The sequence below is a fragment of the Dasypus novemcinctus genome, chromosome 2 (assembly GCF_030445035.2).
Source record: "Dasypus novemcinctus isolate mDasNov1 chromosome 2, mDasNov1.1.hap2, whole genome shotgun sequence".
NCBI classification, from domain to species: Eukaryota; Metazoa; Chordata; class Mammalia; order Cingulata; family Dasypodidae; genus Dasypus; species Dasypus novemcinctus.
Window position 1 is genome coordinate 141,819,315 of NC_080674.1, and position 19,637 is coordinate 141,838,951.

General features: G+C 38.5%; 1 protein-coding gene across 3 annotated transcripts in view; it reads right to left on the bottom strand.

Annotated features, from left to right (window-relative positions):
* Positions 1 to 19,637, bottom strand: part of CDKL3 (cyclin dependent kinase like 3) — a 126,353-nt gene that overhangs the window by 104,336 nt on the left and 2,380 nt on the right. For all 3 annotated transcript variants that reach the window (XM_058278799.2, XM_058278790.2, XM_071210036.1), the window contains exon 3: positions 17,720 to 17,914. In XM_058278799.2, the coding sequence (XP_058134782.1) occupies positions 17,720 to 17,914 (195 nt within the window). The remainder of the gene's footprint in view (positions 1 to 17,719; positions 17,915 to 19,637) is intronic.

Consider the following 19,637-nt stretch of genomic DNA (forward strand, 5'->3'; position numbering starts at 1 on the left):
AAGAAAGGATTGGTAAGCCTGAAGAAATGGCCACTAAAAGCAAACATACAAAAGAACAGATGAAGAAAAGAATGGAAAAAATTGAACAAAGTCTCAGGGAAATAAATGACAACAGGAGATGTGCAAACATACATGTCATGGGTGTCCCAGAAGGAGAAGAAAAAAGGGGCAGAAGGACCATCTGAAGAAATAATGGTAGAAAATCTCCCAACCCTATCGAAGGACACAAATACCTGTCTGAGAAGCACAACTTACTCCCATCCAAATAAATCTGAATAGACCAACTCCAAGACACATACTAACCAGAATGTCATATGCCAAAGACAAAGAGAGACTTCTGAGAGCAGCAAGAGAAGAGTAATGCATAACATATAAGGGATACCCAATAAGATTATATGTCAATTTCTCATAAGAAACTATGGAGACAAGAAGACAGTGGTATGATATATTTAAGATACTGGTATGATATACTTAAGATACTGCAAGAGAAAAACTTTCAGCCAAGAATCTTACATCCAGCAAGACTGTCTTTCAAAAGTGAGGGTGAGTTTAAAATATTCACAGATAAACAGAAACTGAGTTTGTAACCAAGAGACCAGCTTTGCAGAAAATACTAAAGTGTGTGCTATATCTGAAAAGAAAAGGCAGGAGAGAGAGGCATGGAAGAGAGTCTAGAAATGAAGATTATATCAGTAAAAGTAATGAAACATCTCAAAAAAAATGGTGAAAATAAAATATGACAGATAAAACCCAAAGGTCAAAATGGGTGAAATAAGAACTACCTTTACAGTAATAACATTGAATGGTAATGGATTAAATTCCCCAACCAAAAGACACAGGAGGATTGTGGGAAGATGGCAGTGGGTTGCCAGACAGAGCTGAAAGCTCTTGAAAAAACAATAGAGAAAGAGCCAAAAGTGTCCGAGGGCCCTGCTTTGGGGGTCAGCAGACCAGGACAGTGCAACACCACTCCCAGGAGGATGAGGGACAGAGAGGCAAAGCCAAAAAGACAAACATTGTTACCAAGCCTCCAAGGCAGCTGGGAAGGGTTCCTCTCCCTGATCCCCAAGACATTAAGCTGAGGTAAAACCTCTATCTCACTGTAGCTGACTGAGAGGGGAACAGACATCTTCTGCTGTCAGCTGTTTCAAGGAAAAGGGAGGGGAAGTCAGGGTGCTTTTCTTCAGCCAATTTGGCCAACAGAGCCCACTTTTAACATCCAGTCTGAGATTCAACACAGGAACACAGGAAAGCCTAGACTGAAACGCCTCCATGGAAAGTTACACTGGCTAGCACTATCTGCTGACTGGTCTGGAAACTGCATGGACAAAAATTTTGCGCTCTCTGTATCCAACTACTGGGAGAAAATCTGTGTCCCACTAGTGAGTCCCTGGCCTGGTTTTGAAAACTTAAGTTGGGCAATTTTAAAGACTGAGAATAAGTTGAACCAAATATCAAAGAAGAACTGTCGGAGAAAAATTAGGCAAGAGAGAGAAATTAGCCATCAGAGTAAATACACCAGCACATTCAGATGCTTAGACATCAGCAAAAAATTATAAGCCATACTAGGAAACAGAAAGAGATGGCCCAGCCCAAAGAACAAACCAAATATTGTAAAGAGATACAGGATTTAATACAATTAATCAGTGATAATCATACAACTCTCCTAAATAACTTTAAAGAATTTAAAGAAAACATGACTAAAGAAATAAAGCTTATTAAGAATATACTGGGAGAGCATAAAGAACAATTTGAAAGCCTGCAAAGAATGGAATGAAAGACACGATGGATGAGATTATTAATAAAAATGCACTAGAGGCACATAAAAGCAGATTTGAACTGCTTGAAGACAGAATTATTGATTTCAAAGACAGAACATCTGAACTGGAAAAGACAGGAGAACAGAAAGAAAAGAATGGAAAAAAATGGAACAAAGTCTCAGGGATGTGAATGACAATGCAAAATGCACAAGCATTTGCACTACTGGTGTCCCAGAAGGAGAAGAGAATGGAAAAGGGGCAGAAAGAATGAGGAAATAATGACTGAGAACTTCCCAGCCCTTATGAAGGACATAAATATCAATATCTAAGAAGGACAATGTAGCCCAAACAGAATAAATCTGAATAGACCTACCCTGATACACCTACTGATAAAGAGAGTATCCTGAAAGCAGTAAGAGAAAAGCAAAGCATTACATACAAGGGAAATTTGATAAGATTAACTGCTGACCTTTCACCAGAAACCACAGAGAAGAAAGTGGTATGATGTATTTAAGGTACTGAAAGAGAAAAACTGCCAGCCAAGAATTCTGTATATGGCAAAGCTGTCTTTTAAAAATGAGGGTGAGTTCAAAGTCTTCCCAGAAAAAAACTGATAGAATATGTTACCAAAAGACCAGATTTGCAAGAGATACTAAAGAGGGTGCTGCAGCCTGAAAGGAATAAAACAAGGCTGAGAGATTTGAAGAACAGTTTAGAAATGAAGCATATTAGGAAGGGTAAACTAAAGGATAAGACAAACAACACAACAATATGACAACAGAAAGCCAAAGGACAAAATAGATGAAGCAACTCAAAATTTTCAAATAGCTCCTCATATCTATCCAATGAACTATGCAATATGGAAAAAAGGCCTTTCTTGAGCAAGAACACTCCAGGAGTAGCAGAAAGTGACACAGAGGATTCCAAAGAGTGAGTCAGCAGCAGAAGTAACAGAATTCTCACCAAAGTCAATTCCTGACTGTGACTTTGAAAGTGATGAAATTGTTGCTGTTTGTTCCGTTATTGCTGAGAAACAGAAGACAGCTTTAACAAATACAATGGTTATTGTGTCTACTTCTGGGACTGTATAGACTGTAAGTGAGAAGGAAGATGGTGTTCCAACACCAAATGGCTCTGTTTTTATCAAAGTCCAATGAAGGAAAATGCATAGCATGAATCATTTGAATCTGCCTTTTTTGATTATTTAAAGTTTTAGACATAGGACATTTATTCTGGAGAAAAGGGGCAAAACTGTTTGTAAGATGTTTTACAAATGAAGCATGTAAATCTAAATGGTAGGATTACTGTATACTATTTGAACTATGCTTTGATAAGTTATGGTTTATACTTAAGATTAGATTTTTGAGCAAAATGTTTTTGATGTATAAATTTAATTTAATCCAAATATATGGATGAATACATTTTAAAGACACAACTTGAAAAGCTAATTCTTGAATAGTAAATAACTTGGTCAGTGCTATTAAAACGTTGACTCATTGACTTTTGTTTTATGATAAAGGAAATATGATTGTCTCCCCTAGAAATATAGTGCTATTACTAGTCACTGTTTTCCTTGCTTCTGTAGAGTAAGTTTGTCATTAGGCTTAAGTGTTTTTAATAATCATTTTGATTCAAAATTGTGGTTTTGTTATACATGGATTCTTTGGAAGTTCAGTAAAAAATGGATGCAAATGTGAGAAAAAAAAAGACACAAACTAGCGGACTGGATAAGAAAAATATGAGCCACGTACATGCTGTCTGTAAGAGACTTACCTTAGACCCAAGGATACCAACAGATTAAAAGTGAAAGGCTGGAAAAAGGTATTCCATGCACGCAGTAACAACAACAACAACAAAAAAGGCTGGAGTAGCTATACAAATATTAGGTGAAATAGACTTTAAAAACTTTAAAAGATATTAGTAATGCATAATCTGAGGAGGAAGTTGGGAAAAAATTCCATTTACACTAGTGACTAAAAGAATCAAATATTTAAGAATAAACCTAACCAACAATGTAAAGCACTTGTATTCAGAAAATAGTACATTGTTAAAAAATTTTTAAAAAGACATAAATAATTGGAAGAACATTCCATGCTCACAGATTAGAAAACTAAGTATCATTAAGATTGATACACAGGACGGCAGACTTGGCCCAGTGGTTAGGGCATCCATCTACCACATGGGAGGTCCATGGTTCAAACCCTGGGCCTCCTTGACCCATGTGGAGCTGGCCTATGCGCAGTGCTGATGTGCGCTGCCACACAGGGGTGTCCCCCGCGTAGGGGAGCCCCACACGCAAGGAGTGCACCCCGTAAGGAGAGCCGCCTAGCGTGAAACAAAGTGCAGCCTGCCCAGCAATGGTGCCGCGCACACGGAGAGCTGACACAACAAGTTGACGTAACAAAAAGAAACTCAAATTCCCGTGCCGCTGACAACAACAGAAGCAGACAAAGAAGATGCAGCAAGTAGACACAGAGAACAGACAACCGGGGTTGGGGGGGGGAGGGGAGAGAAATAAATAAATAAATAAATCTTAAAAAAAAAAAGATTGCTATACAGATTCAATGCAATTCTGATAAAAATTCCACCAGCATTTTTTAAATAAATGGAAGACATGATTATCAAATTTATTTGGAAGTGTAAAGGGTCCTGAAGAGCCAGAAACATCTTAAAAGGAAAAGCAAAGTTGGAGGGCTCTCACTTTCAGAATTTAAATCATATTACCTAGCTACAGTGGTAAAAACAACATGATACTGGCATAAAGATAGGCACATAGATCAGTGGAACCGAATTGATGGTTCAGAAGTAGACTCTCACATCTATAGTCAAGTGAGTTTTTACAAGGCTGTCAAACCTACCCAGCTCAGGCAGAAAGTCCATTCAACAAATGGAGGTGGGAGAACTGGATATTCATAGCCAAAAGAAAGAAAGAGGACCCCTACCTCATACCTTAAACAAAAATTAACTCAAAATGGATAAAAAAAAAAACACTAAATATAAAAGCAAGAACCATAAACCTTCTATTAATAGAAGAAAATGTAGGAAAACATCTTAACTTTACTGGAAAAGTGTGGAAATGTATAGAGTTGATGGTAACACATTATAATGAGTAACAGCTGGTTTATAAATGGGAATATGGTTGGAATGGGTAATCAGGGATATAAATGTCAATTGAAAGAAAGCTAGAGGATAATCGAGGGACTGAATAACACAAACCCAGAAGTGGATGAGAATTGTGGTTGATGATACAGACGCAAGAGTGTCCTTTCTGAGCTTGAGTAGATGTACGTAACTATTGCCGGTGGTAGGAATGTGGAAAAAGAATGAGAAAAATACAAGTGGAATGATGGTTAAAAGCAATTCTGTAATATTCATATATCTATACCAAAGATGTACTCTGTTGGTAGTGGGGGAGTATGGATAAAGTGTGCCAAATGTACACTAAAATGGACCATGGTTAGTGGTAATGGTCTGATGATATATTATGTAACAAATGTTCCACCACCGTGTGGTGTGTTGATGGAGGGGTGTTGTATGGGAATTCTGCACATGTGCATTATTGTTTTGTAAGTTCACAACTTCTGTAATAAACATATATTTTAAAAATAATAGCATCAGTTGGGGGAAAAATACACCAAATGTAACATATGGACTATAGTTAGTAGTAAGATTTTGATGTATTATCCTCTCATAATTTGTAACAAATGTCTCACAACAATGCAGGTGTTGGTGGTGGATTGATGTATGGGACCCCTGAATGATGTTATACATGTTTGCTTTGTAATTTCACAACTTTCACTATATACTTACTGTTTATGTATGTTCATGTATAAATGATATAATAATAATAGGGTAGACTGGGGAAAAATACACTAAATGTAGTAATATTTTGAGGATGCTCTTTCATTATTAGTTAAAAATGTTTCACAACAATGCAAGGTATTGATGGTAGGGTGAGTTATGAGAGCCCTGAATGATGTTACATATGTTTGCTTTATAAGTTCACAACTATTACTATATACTCATTGTTTATCTATGTTTATGTATGAGTGATATACTTCATTTATTTTAAATAAGAATATAAGAAAAGAAATGACAATGAGATATCATCGCACACTGCATAGAATGGTCATTATTTGAAAACAGAAAATAAGTGCTGGAGAGGATGTGGAGAAATAAGAACACTCCCTCACTGTTGGTGGGATTGTAAAATGGTGCAGCCTCTGTGGAAGACAGTTTGGTAGTTCCTTAGGAAGCTAAATATAGAACTGCCATATGATCTAGCAATTCCTCTACCAGAAATACATTCAGAAGAACTGAAAACTGTAATGCAGACATCTGCACACTGATGTTAATAGCAGCATTATTCACAATTGCCAGAAGATGGAAACAACCTGTGCCCATTAATCAATGAATGGATAAACAAAATGTCGTGTCTACATACGATGGAATACTATTCAGCTGTAAGAAGAAATGAAATTTGGACACATGATAACATGGATGAATCTTGAAGACATTATGCTAAGTGAAGTAAGCCAGAAACAAAAGGAAAAATATTGCATGGTCTCATTAATATGAACTAAAGGTTCTCTCTGCCTAGAGAAGCCCACATCAAATCTCAGTGCACATTTCTGTCCTTCTCTCACATTTCTCAGCAAGCTCTGTTCTTTTCCCCATTTCCCAATAAATTTTTACTGGCCTAACTAAACTGGTGTGTTCTTAAATTCTTCTATGCAGCATAGACAAGAAATTAGAGGAATCCAACACTTCCCTGTCTTCATTAGGCAAGCCATTGCCAGGGGACGAAAAGCAAGTGGTGTTCTCTGACCCCTGCTGAAGCCTGAATCACCACCTTCCAGAACAAGATATTAGTCACACAGAGATTTCAGCCAGTTTCAAACACAGTGTCAGACTCATCTTTCATCAACCTCAAAAGAATAACCAGAGAGATTTATGCCCTGTCAAGCAGGGACTACTGCCCTAAGCAGCAAGAATTAACTAGAGAAGAATGACCGTCGCCCCTCAGCACCCCCTTAAGAATAAGGGCATGAACAATATGAGGGGGGAGTTGAAGCAGATTACCCAGGGAAATGAGAAGACAAGCCACAACACAGCCGATAGACAACATGACTGTCAGACAACATGGCTGCAAGACCCCACTGAGACGCTGAGATTAAACTTAAGGTCCCAGGTTCTCTTTCTGGGATGTCCCCTTGGCCCCTGATATTCCAAATAGGTTTCACCATTGGCTCCCACCATTGGCAAGATAACCAATAGCTGCTGGGGCCCCTTCCCTTAGCATTAGCAAGGGGGAGGAATAATTAATAGTTTAAAACGTAACCACAGGGAGGCAGATGTGGCTCAAATGATTGGGCTCCCACCTACCATATAGGAGGTCCAGGGTTCAATTCCTGGGGCCTCCCAGTGACACAAGCTGGTCCGCGTGGAGTGCAGGCCCACATGGCATGCTGGCCCATGCGGAGAGTTGGCACAGCAAGATGACGCAACAAAAAGAGACACAGAGGAGAGACAATAAGAGACACAGCAGACCAGGGAGCTGAGGTGGCACAAGAGATTGAACACCTCTCTCCCAGTCCAGAAAGTCCCAGGATCGGTTTTCCCAGTGCTGCCTAAAGAGAATACAAGCAGGCACAGAAGAACACACAGTAAAGGGACACAGCAAGCACAAAACAATGGGGGGGGGGGGATAAATAAATAAATAAAGGAAACGGACTTGGCCCAGTGGTTAGGGCGTCCACCTACCACATGGGAGGTCCGCGGTTCAAACCCCGAGCCTCCTTGACCCGTGTGGGGCTGGCCCATGCGCAGTGCTGATGCGCGCAAGGAGTGCCGCACCACGCAGGGGTGTCCCCCGCGTAGGGGAGCCCCACACGCCAGGAGTGCACCCATAAGGAGAGCCGCCCAGCGCGAAAGAAAGCGCAGCCTGCCCAGGAATGGCGCCACACACACTTCCCGTGCCGCTGACGACAACAGAAGCGGACAAAGAAACAAGACGCAGCAAAAAGACACAGAGAACAGACAACCGGGGGAGGGGGGGGAATTAAATAAATAAATCTTTAAAAAATAAATACATACATAAATAAATAAATAAATCTTTTTTAAAAAAAAAAGGTAACCACACAAGGCAGAGGATACAGGAGCCCACATCAGATCTTAGTGTATATTTCCATCTTTCTCTCCCATTTCTCAACAAGCCCTGTTCTTTACCCCCATTTCCCAATAAATTCTTTTTACTGGCTTAACTAAAAGAACTAAATATGAAGAATAAAGAATAAACGCATGGAGTTAAAACCTAGAATATAGGTTAACAGTAGATAAGAGGGCTGAAAAGGACTACTGATACTTAATGTATAGAAGGTTTAATTAAGTTGACTGTAAAGGTATGGAAATGGATAGATTTGATGGTAACACATTACACCGAGTAGCAGCTGGTTTGTAAATGAGATTGTGGCTGGAAAGGATAATCGAGACATGTAAATGTCAATTGATAAAAAGCTAGAGAATAATCTAGGGACTGAATAACACAGTGAACCCAGAGGTGGATGAGAATTGTGGTTAATGATACAGATGCAAGAGTGTCCTTCTCTGAGCTAGACTGGATGTATGTCTCTATTGCAGGGTGATGGGAATGTAGAGAAGCACGGGAAAAACACAATTGGTTGACGTGTGGACTGTGATTAGCAGCAATACTGTAATATTTGCATCAATGCCAAAGATGTACTGTGTTGATCATGGGGGGTATGGAAAAAGTGTGCCAAATGTACACTATGGACCATGGTTGGTGGTAATAGCCTGATGATATTATCTTGTAATCCGTAACAAATATTCCACCACAGTGTGGTGTGTTGGTGAAGTGGTGTTGTATGGGAATTCTACACATGTGCATGATTGGTTCATAAGTTCACAATCTCTGTTATAAAAATATATTTGAAAAAATAATAGGGTGGGTTGGGGGTAAAATACACCCAATGTAATAAATAGACTATAGTTAGAAGTAATATTTTGATGATGCTTTTGCATAGTTTGTAACAAATGTTTCACAACAATGCAAGGTGTTGGTGGTGGGTTGATATACGGGACCCCTATATAATGTTATGCACATTCATTTTGTAAATTCGCAACCATTACTATAGACTTATTGTTTATGTGTGTTCATGTATGAATCGAACATAATTTAATTTAAAAAGTTTTTTCTCTCAGTTCCCCTAATTAAATGCTGTTCTGGAAAAAAAAACAATTATAAAGAATAAGAAATACTAGATACCTATAAGGAACTAGTTTCTGCAAATGAACATTAAATTTTTATTTGAGCTTCCTAGAAGCCAATATAAAAAGGAAATAGGGAAGCGGATGCGGCTCAAGTGATTGAGCTCCTGCCTGCCATATGGGAGATCCCTGGTTTGGTTCCTAGTGCCTCCTAAAGAAGACAGTGAGCTGCTGTGAAAGGCAGGCACAGCAAGTCGACACAACAAAATGACACGACAAGAGACACAAGAAGAAAAACAAAGAAAGACACAACAAAAGCAGGGAGTTGGAGGTTACCAATGCCTCCTAAAAGAAGATGAGCAAGACAGCGAGATGACAAAACAGGCAGGTGCAGCAAGTTGATGCAACAAGATGACGCAACAAGAGACACACAGAGAGAAACATAATGAGAGACACAACAAAGCAGGGAGTGGAGGTGGCTCAAGTGACCTCCCACATCAGAGGTCCTGGGTTCAGTTCCCGGTGCCTCCCACAAAACAAGGAAGAGGAACAGACACAGCAAGTGCAAAACAATAGGGGATGGGGAGAAATAAATTAAATGAATATTAAAATAAAAAGTCTGACATACACAAAGTGCTCTTAAAATAAATAAATAAGAAACACATCTTCACTATCAAATAAAAGAAGATAAGCAAATATTTCTGGAGAGTTGGAGTTTTTCTGGTCATAAATTCTATTGTATTTCTTTAAACTTTTAATTTTGAAATAATTTCAAATATACAGGACAGTTACAAAAATAATACAAATCCCATACAGAGAACTCCCACATGTCCCAAATACTCCCCAATACCCAGATCCACAAATATTTAGCATTTTGCCACATTTTCCTTTCATTCTATCTATCCATCTATCAATCCAATTCATCTGTCAATCCATCTATTTTCTGATCATTTGTGAACAGCTTGTACACATCAGGCTCCTTGAAATTAATACTTTCATGTACATTTCCTAAGAACAAAGATGTTCACTTATGTAACCACCTTAAGAAGTTATCAAGTTCAAGAAATTTAACACTGATATAAAGCTTAAAGTCAATATTCTGATTTTTTTCATATGTCCTAATAACATCCTTTTGAGCCTTTTCTACTCCCTTGATAGATCCCAATTAGGATTATGTATTGCACTTAGTTGTCAATGTCTCTCTAGCTGCTCTTTTTGCTTTTTAATTATGGAAACATACAAGCATACCTCATTTTATTACACTTCATTTTACTGTGCTTTGCAGATAGTGCAGTACGTTTGTTACAAGTTGAAGGTTGCTGGCCATGTCGAGCAAGTCTATCAGCACCATTTTTCCAATAGCATATGTTCACTTTGTGTCTGTGTCACATTTCAATTAAGGTTTGTTGTTTTTTTTAGACAAGTGCACACTTACTACACTACAATATAATGTAAACATAATTTTAGTACACAAATAGAAACCAAAAAATTCGTGTGACTTGCTATTTGCTTTATTGGGGTGGTCTGGAACCAAACCTGCAATATCTTCAAGGCATGCCTGTATACACAACATAAACCTTCCCGTCCCAACCACTCCCATGCACACCTTTCAGTAGGATTCATCACATTCAACAGTGCTATATTATCCTCATCACCATCCATTACTACAACTTTCCCTTCATCCCCAAACAGAAACTCTACACCCTTTATGCTTTAACTCCCCAGCACTCCCTGCCCTCCATCCTGGTAATTTGTACTCTAAATTCTGTCTCTATTAATTTGCATATTTTGATTTTGCGTGTGTGTGATTACCACAAGGCTTAAAATTAACATCCCAAATCTGTAACAACTTGATTTGGTTTGATACCAGATTAACTTATATAGCATACATAAACTATGTTTATATACCCCTCACTGCTCCCTCCTTTATGTAGTTCTTGCCCCAAATTACATAATTATACATTGAGTCCAAAACCACTAATTTATTATTACATTTTATGCATGTCCTTTTAGATCCTGTAAGAAGTAAAAAGTGAATTACAAACCAAAAAATACAATAGTACTGGCATTTATATTTACCCATTTCATTACCTTTACCAGAGGTCTTTATTTCTTCATGCAGTTTCAGTCTATTGTCTATGTCCTTTCCTTTTAACCTGCAGAATTCCCTTTAGCATTTCTTGTAGGGCTGATTTAGTGAAGATGAACTCTCTCAGCTTTTGTTTTTCTGGGAATATCTTAATCTCCCCCTCATTTTTGAAAGATGGTTTTGCCACATATTGAATTGATTGGCAATTTTTCTCCTTTCAGCACTTTAAATATGTCATTCTGCTGCTTTTTTCTCCATGGTTTGATGAGAAATCAGGACTTACTGAGGCTCCTGATATGTGACTTTGCTTCACTCTTGTGGTTTTTAGAATTCTCTCATCTTTGGCATTTAACAATTTGATTATAATCTGTTGCACTGTGGGTCTATTTGGATTGTCCTGTTTGGAATTTGTTGACATCTTGGAAGTGTATATTCACAACTTTGATTAAATTTGAGAAATTTTCAGCCATTATGTCTTTGAATATTTTCTCTTTTTTCTCCTCCTGGGACTTCCAGAATGTGTTTATTGGTATATCTGGTGGTGTATCATAGGTCTCTCAGGCTCTGTTTACTTTTCTTCATTCTTTTTCTTTCTGCTCTTCTGAGTTGGTGATTTTAATTGTCTTATTTTCAAGTTCACTCATTGCTTTCTTCTGTGAGTTCCAATTTGCTGTTGAACCCCTCTAAGGAATTTTTTAAAAACACGTATTTTTATTTATTTCTTCCCCCCCTCCCCTGTTGTCTGCTCTCTTATGTCCATTCACTGTGTTTTCCTGAGTCCTCTTGTATTCTCAGTGGCACCAGGAATCTGTGTCTCATTTTGTTGCGTGATCTCACCGCATCACCTCTCCATGTGTGCGGTGCCACTCCTGGGTGGGCTGCGCTTTTTTTTCACATGGGGCAGCTCTCCTTGCAGGGCGCATTCCTTGTGCGTGGGGCTCCCGTACACGGGGGACACCCCTGCATGGCATGGCACTCCTTGCATGCAACAGCACTGCACATGGGCCAGCTCACCACACGGTCCAGGAGGCCCTGGGTTTGAACCCTGGACCTTATATATGGTAGGTGGATGCTCTATCAGTTGAGCCACATCCGCTTCCCTCTAGGGAATTTTTAATTTCCACTACAAAGACCACTGTGGTCTTTGGCTCTGATTTCTTTTTATAATTTCTATTGATATCCTTTCTGTTCATCTATCATTTTCCTAATGTACTTTAGTTCTTTCTCCATGTTTTTCTTTAGATCTCTAAGGATATTTAGGGGGAAAAAATTTTAAAGTCTTTTTCTGGGACTGGATGTGGCTCAGACAGATGGGCACCCGCCTTCCACATAGGAGGTCCCAGGTTCAGTTTCTGGTGCCTCCTAAAGAAGACAAGCAATGAGAAGAAAACAAGCAGGTAAGAAAAACAAGCAATGAGCAGACAGAGAGCAAAAACAAAACAAGCAAGGAGCAATGTGGCTCAAGCAGTTGGGTGCCCACCTCCCACATGGGAGGTCCCAGGTTTGGTTCCCAGTTCCTCCTAAAGAAGAAACAGACAACAAGCAAAAATAACAAGCAAACAGACAAGGGAGCCATCTCGGGGCAGGGGTAGTCCTTTTCTGGTATGTCCCAAAAAGAAGAAACAGACAACAAGCAAAAACAACAAGCAAACAGACAAGGGAGCCATCTCGGGGCAGGGGTAGTCCTTTTCTGGTATGTCCCAAGTCTGGTCCTCCTCACTGATCTTTTCTAATGTTTTAATCTTCTCCTTTGCATGGGCACTCTCTTCCTGTTTCTTTGCATGTTTTATAATCTTTTGTTGAAACCTGGACATTTTGATATTTTAATGTATTATTACTAAAAATTTAGACTTTGGGTCATCTGGTTTTTTTTTGAGATTTTTTAAAAAGATTTATTTTTATTTATATCTCTCCCCTTCCCCCTCCCCCCCCCCACAGTTGTCTGTTCTCTGTGTCCATTTGCTGCTGTGTTCTTCTTTGTCTGCTTCTGTTGTTGTCAGCAGCCATGAATCTGTGTTTCTTTTTTATTTGTTGCATCATCTTGCTGTGTCAGCTCTCTGTGTGCGACGCCGTTCTTGGACAGGCTGAACCTTCTTTCGCACTGGGCGGCTCTCCTTACGGGGTGTACTCCTTGAGCGTGGGGTTCCCCTACACGGGAGGCTCCCCTGTGTGGCACAGCACTCCTTGTGTGCATCAGCACTGCGCATGGGCCTGCTCCACATGGGTCAAGGAGGTCCGGGGTTTGAACTGCGGACCTCCCATGTGGTAGACGGATGCCTATCCATTGGGCCAAGTCCACTTCCCTCATCTGTTTCTTAAGCGTCTATCCAGCTAGTGTTATGATAGAGATTTCCTTGAAAGCCAGAAGCTAACAAAGAAAAAATAAAGGTGGGGGGAAACACCTTTCCTACTCTTTGGAGATTGACCTGTGTGAATGCTCTCCTTCAAAGTTTAGCCATACAATGAGTTTAGAGAACAGCTCAAGGCCAAAGCATAGAGTTCTCCCTGGTCCTTTCTGTACATGCATCTTGTCCTGGCTGTGTGCACACAGCCCTAAGGTTTCCCTTATTTACAAGGATACAAATGTCCACTCCTCCCTGAGAAAGTTTTTTCACAGTCCCAGGCACTTGTACTCTATGTCTCACAGAATGCAAACCTTTGCCCCAGGCAGCTGTGATTTAACTGCTCCTACAGCTTTCTGTAGGATAGCTCTGTGAGCTGCCTCTACATGCAGAGCAAGTTCTGGGGTGTCAAGCCTGCAATTAGCATCCTGCTTTACCCTGAAGGACCATGGGGCAGAGTGGCACAGACATACATGCTTCCAATATGTGCACAGGGGTTACCCTGCTCCCTCCAGAACCAGGACCACAGACTCATACTAGGAGCACAGCCCAAAGCTGTGCTGAACCAGTGAGGGGATGGGGCAGGGTCAGCAAGGGCACCAAGAGATCTTACCATTTTTAAGGTACTTTTACTTGATTCAGCACTCACCCTATTTCCTGCAATCCTTTAAATGTTTTCTGAAGCTTTGAGAAAGATGATTCTGCAAGTTCTTGCTGGTGGTTCAGTTTCTGTGGGGGGACAGAGCCCTCCATTGCAGTGTTTCCAATGAATTATGTTTTATTTCCTGAATTCTTATTAAAAGGGATATAAGATATCATGGTAGATAATATCTCAGGCATTTCAGAATTACATATAAAATCGATCATCTGAAATTTGGAGATATTAGGACAATACAATTTTACTTTAATTTTTGTCAATCTGAAGATAAACTCAATTCATCAAGACCTAAATCTAGATATTCAGATATGTGTAATAATATGATTCTATATAGCACCTCTGGTCTAATGAGTCACTTCATTCACGGCTGTCTTAATTCTCAAAAGTAACTAACCTTACAACATTCTGTGAGGTGAGTGGAGGGACAGGGATAATTTTGCTCTAGGTCCTAAGTAAGGTCAAGAGAATAAAAGAATGTAGGTGCTTCTGTCTAGGTCTTTTTCTTGGCTACCCCATCACTCCAATGATATTCTTCAACACTCAGTGCTGAGAACTACCTTTTACTTTTCCCTCAACCCCTTGGAGAGTGAGTTATCCTTACCTTAATTTCTAATAGAAAGATTCCCAAATCTATATATCCAGTTCTGACACATTCTCAAAGCCATGTTATATAATTGGTGATTCACCATTTTTACTTGGATTTTCCAACTGTCTCTTAAAATATATCAGTATTGGGGAGTGGATGTGGCTCAGGTGGTTGAGCTCCCACCTCCCACAAGAGAGAGCCCAGGTTTGGTTCCCGGTGCCTCCTGAAAAAACAAAAAATGAACAAGCTACACAAACAAAAAAACCAACTCAGGAAAACCATTGTGGCTCAGTGGCTGAGTGCCAGCTTCCTACATACAAGGTCCCGGGTTCAATCTCTGGCCCCCAGCAGTACCTAAAATGTGTGTGTGTGTGTGTGTATAATTATGTGTATCTCACATATAATATACCTAAAATCAATTCCCCCTTTAAAAAATCAGTTTCTGTTTGGCAGGAGTGCCCCCTTTCCTCTCCTCCCCTCTTTACTTCCTTTGTTCCTGTGAAATGTTAATCTTCGTGAGTTTTTCCTCATTCACATGTTTGGAGCAGTTTGTGACAGAGAATGAGTGCAAGTTTGGTGAAAGAGGGATAGTTGAGCCAACTCTACCTGGGATCAGAAAGTTCTGGGAGGTGCCACCCTCCCTTTTATCCCCAAATTCCTGAGGGATGATGGTTGAGTGTTAGAGACTTCTATGTTAGGGTCTCTTGGAAGGATGGGGCAAAACTGAAATCAGTTGGCCCCTTCTGCCACCCAGTGAGATTATAGCTCCTTCCCTCCAACTTTTCTTCATGTTTCTTAAATGCACTTTGGTGGTGGTGGGTTTTGTTTTGTTTTGTTTTATTTGTCTACACAGCAAGAACAACTTTTTTGTCAAATAAAATAAGAACTGTAGGGGAAAAAATCAATTTCTGCCAATGGCACCTTAACTCGGTTTTAGAATTTTAAATATGGTAGTTATTTTTGACTTCACTTTTTTCCCCCTCACATCTAATTCTTTCCCAAATCCTGTCATTTCTCTTTTGAAATCTTTCCATCCTTTCCTGCTGCCATCCTTCCTCTTTTCTACGGCCACTGTACTAATCTAAGCCCTTACCACCTCATATCTGGACTGTCACACAGCCTCTCACCTGATCTCTCTGGGTCTCTTACCACTCTTATCCTCTATTCTTGATAAATTAAGTTTAGGTTTTGTTTTTATCGTATTACTACCATGGTCAAAAACCTTCAATGGTTCCCTAATATAAAGTCCAAACTCCTCAAAACGAATTTCCTCTCCCAAGGAAAACTGTGTAATCTTATCTCCTGTCTTGTCTCTGTAAGCTGACTCATTACCACTCTCTAAAGAGTCCTGGTTAGTCTACCTCTGTTTTCACAGTGGTACGCCAACTGACTGCATTTACTCTTCCAGCCTAATGAAATCCTAGCCACAGTTCAAGATTCTACCTACTTTAGTTTACCTCCTTCTTGAGGTCTTCTGCTATTAGTTTGGTCCATACTAACGTCTCTATTCAAGAAGCATAAGACAAGGTACTGTAGATTTACAACCATTATTCCTAACTACCAACACTATTTATTGAGCACTTAAAATGCATCTGACACAGTGCTAAATGCTTTACACCTACTACCTAATTTAATCTTTATAGGAAATCTGTGAGGTACTATATTATCCTCATATTACCTATGAGGAAAATGAGGCACAGAAAGGTTAGATAACTTTCCCAAGGCCACAATGTAACAGGGCTGTCACCTTTGGTTGTACAACTTGAGCACTGCACAAGGTGGGGGCCTTCCATAGCATCCCTGTTAAAAACCCAGAACAGCCTGATTCCAAGACTGTGTGGTCTTAACTATTAAATTACAATTCCTTCTAGTGGATACAGCTGGCAAGGAGATTACAATCTGAATTCCAGTAGCTATCACACCACATTTTTCAAAGTCACAAAATGAAATGTACAATTAGCAAAACAGAGCAGTAGAAATTAAGATATCTGCAGAAGTCTGGGATATATAGTTGTTATGTCTATACCATTTACTAATAAAATTATTTTTGGAGCTTTTACAATTGAGCTATTTCCTTAAGATATATCCAGTTTTCCAGAAAGCTAAAGGGAAAAAGCTCTGTAAAAACCTGCTGAGGGACACAGATGTGGCTCAAGCAATGGGGCTCCCATGTACCATATAGGAGGTTCAGGGTTCGATTCCCAGGGTCTCCTAGTGAAGGGAAGCTGGCCCGCGCCATGGAGTGCTGGCCCCACACAGGAGTGCTGGCCTGAGTGGAAAACTGGTATAACAAGATACACAAGAAAAAGAGACACAGAGGAGAGACAATAAGAGATGCAGCAAACCCGAGAGATGAGGTGGCACAAGAAATTGAGCACCTCTCTCCCACTCCAGAAGGCCCCAGGATCAATTCCCAGTGCCACCTAAAGAGAAGACAAGCAGATACAGAAAAACATACAGCAAATGGACACAGAGAGCAGACAAGGGGGGAGAGCGTTATTTTAAGCAAATCTTTTTAAAAACCTGATGAGCTAAACACTTACTAGTCAATGCTAAATATCAGAATAGATGATCTTTTCTTTTCTGATTTTTTAATAGATTAAATTACAAGGCCCCGCACATCACAACCACTTTCTCCTTTCTTCTCCTTAAGGTATCCACAGTTACTTGCCATTCAAATGGCCTAATTTCTAGTTCCTAACTCCAAAACACCCTTTTGAGTAAGCCTTTGCTAAGTCATGACTCTGATTTTCAACATCTTAATGTACTTTCTCCTATAAAAGTTGTCCCAGTTGATTGGTGTTGATTCCTCTATTTCTAATAACTGATAACTTCTTTGGCATCACATACTTGGTTGTAACTACAATGGGCTCGATTAATGTTTCTTTTTGGTTCTGCTCTAAATCACAAGGTCCTTGGTGAGGCCCTTACCTCCATATTCAGGATGTCAATTAATATTATACAGAAAAATAATCTTAATCTTCTTAAAAATAGAGTACTTGCTAAAGGACACAATTCATAGTCATCCTATATTTTGGCTTACTCTGAAGCACTTACATTATTATTGTGAAGATATTCAATTGCTCGAAGGATCTGGAAGAGGTATTTTCTAAGTCGTTTACTCTCTAGTCCATGACAATAATGTTGTAACTCATCTAATATTGTGTGGTCAATAAATTCAAACACCAAATGAATTTTCTTTTTCTGTCTAAAAACTTCAATCAGATTGACCAGATTTTCATGACGAAATTGCTATTGACAAAAGAAATGAATTTTTAATAAACTATTTCATGTACAACAATTTGAACATATAACATCTGTATAATTTTGAAAAGCAGAAATAGTTTCAGCTTCTTTTCTTCCCTGATTTCAATTGAAATTTCTCAACTGATTTGCTTACTTTCCTATTTTAAGGAAATTTTAATTCATTTTATGATGAATATTTAGAGAACAAAGAGAGATATATTGCTTTACATCAAGTTGGCATTTGATTGCTTAAATAAATAATTTAATTTAAGGTACTGTAACACAACTTGGTATGCTGCTAAGAGATACCTTATTAAGCGTTAACTGGGTTTATGGTTAAATTTAACATCTGAAATTCAAAAGGTCCTAAAGTTTACAAATGAACATGGATTTCAATGGCAGTGTATATATGATATGAATTTATGGAAATTTATGATTTTCTGGTTTTGATCCTAAACCCTAGAGAACAAATTATAAGTTACAAGTAGACATTATAAATTCGATAGATTGAAAGAGAAAAGTATCAAAATATCTGGAAACTCTTGATAAAATCTAATCTTCAGATATATGAAATACAATTTATAGCCATAGGAAATTTACATAAATATGCAGTTATTCGTGGGTGAAATTCAGCTCATTGTCTGTACTATTCTATTAAATGACAAAACACCTTTGTAGAATAATAATTATTATTAAACTGATTTCAAGATGTCAAAAATGGCCATGTATAAACTTAGAAAACCTATAAGGTTTAATATTTTGTTTATTAATCTATTTTTCAATACATACTTCATTATAGTAAATTCTAAAATAATTTAACCATTTTTCCAAATTGCCAAAAATATGTTTTTTGGCTGTTAGAAGTATATTTTCAATATTGAATTCATTAGAAAATTATACTTCTTTTAAAAATTTATTTGTCTTTACTTCAAGGGCATAACATCTATTTTACCACTTCTCTGTACTAATACAAAGACAAAAGTCTTTAAAGTATAAGTAATAGAATAACATGCCAAAATACAACACCAGATTCCTTTCCTATTCTTGCTCCCAATTTCCCTGGTCAGCAAGATGCCAGCATGCTGCTGAGACAAGCTGGCAGCAGTGAAAAGGACTGCTTTTGGACACATTAATCCTTCAACTAAGAAAACTACTGGTTTCCTGGTCAGTCTTTATTTTAAAAGCAGAGGCAAAGAGAGCAGTGAAGAGTTAATGTGAGTTAATAAGCATTAAGGAAAATCCACCCAGAATGAGGAATCAAGTTCTTTCTCAGATAAACCATGAACCCCCTGGAAATGCTCCATTAACCCATTTTCAAGTTGTTTCACTTTGTTTTTCTACATTACTAGACAACTTCTCTACAAATAGTCTAATTACTTTAATGTAACTTATTTAATGAATTTCTAAGATAAAAAGTTAGTTTAAATTAAGTCACTATGGCATTCTTTTTCGACTAAGAATGTTAATTAATACAAGAAATCTCTCTAGGGGAATTAGATTATGTGAAATATTTAATCTATAAGAAATAAGCCAATGAGAATATTGTTAAGGTGTCTCAAAATAATTTGCATAATAGTTTATCTATTATTATGATTAGATAGAAAAAATAATCAGCTTATGTGCAATAGAGTTGAAGAAAGATCAAGTGATATTCTCTGGGAGAAGGTCGCTTTCTAATCAGATTTTCACATACAGTGCAAGTTATCTTACAGTATTATGTTTTAGGTCA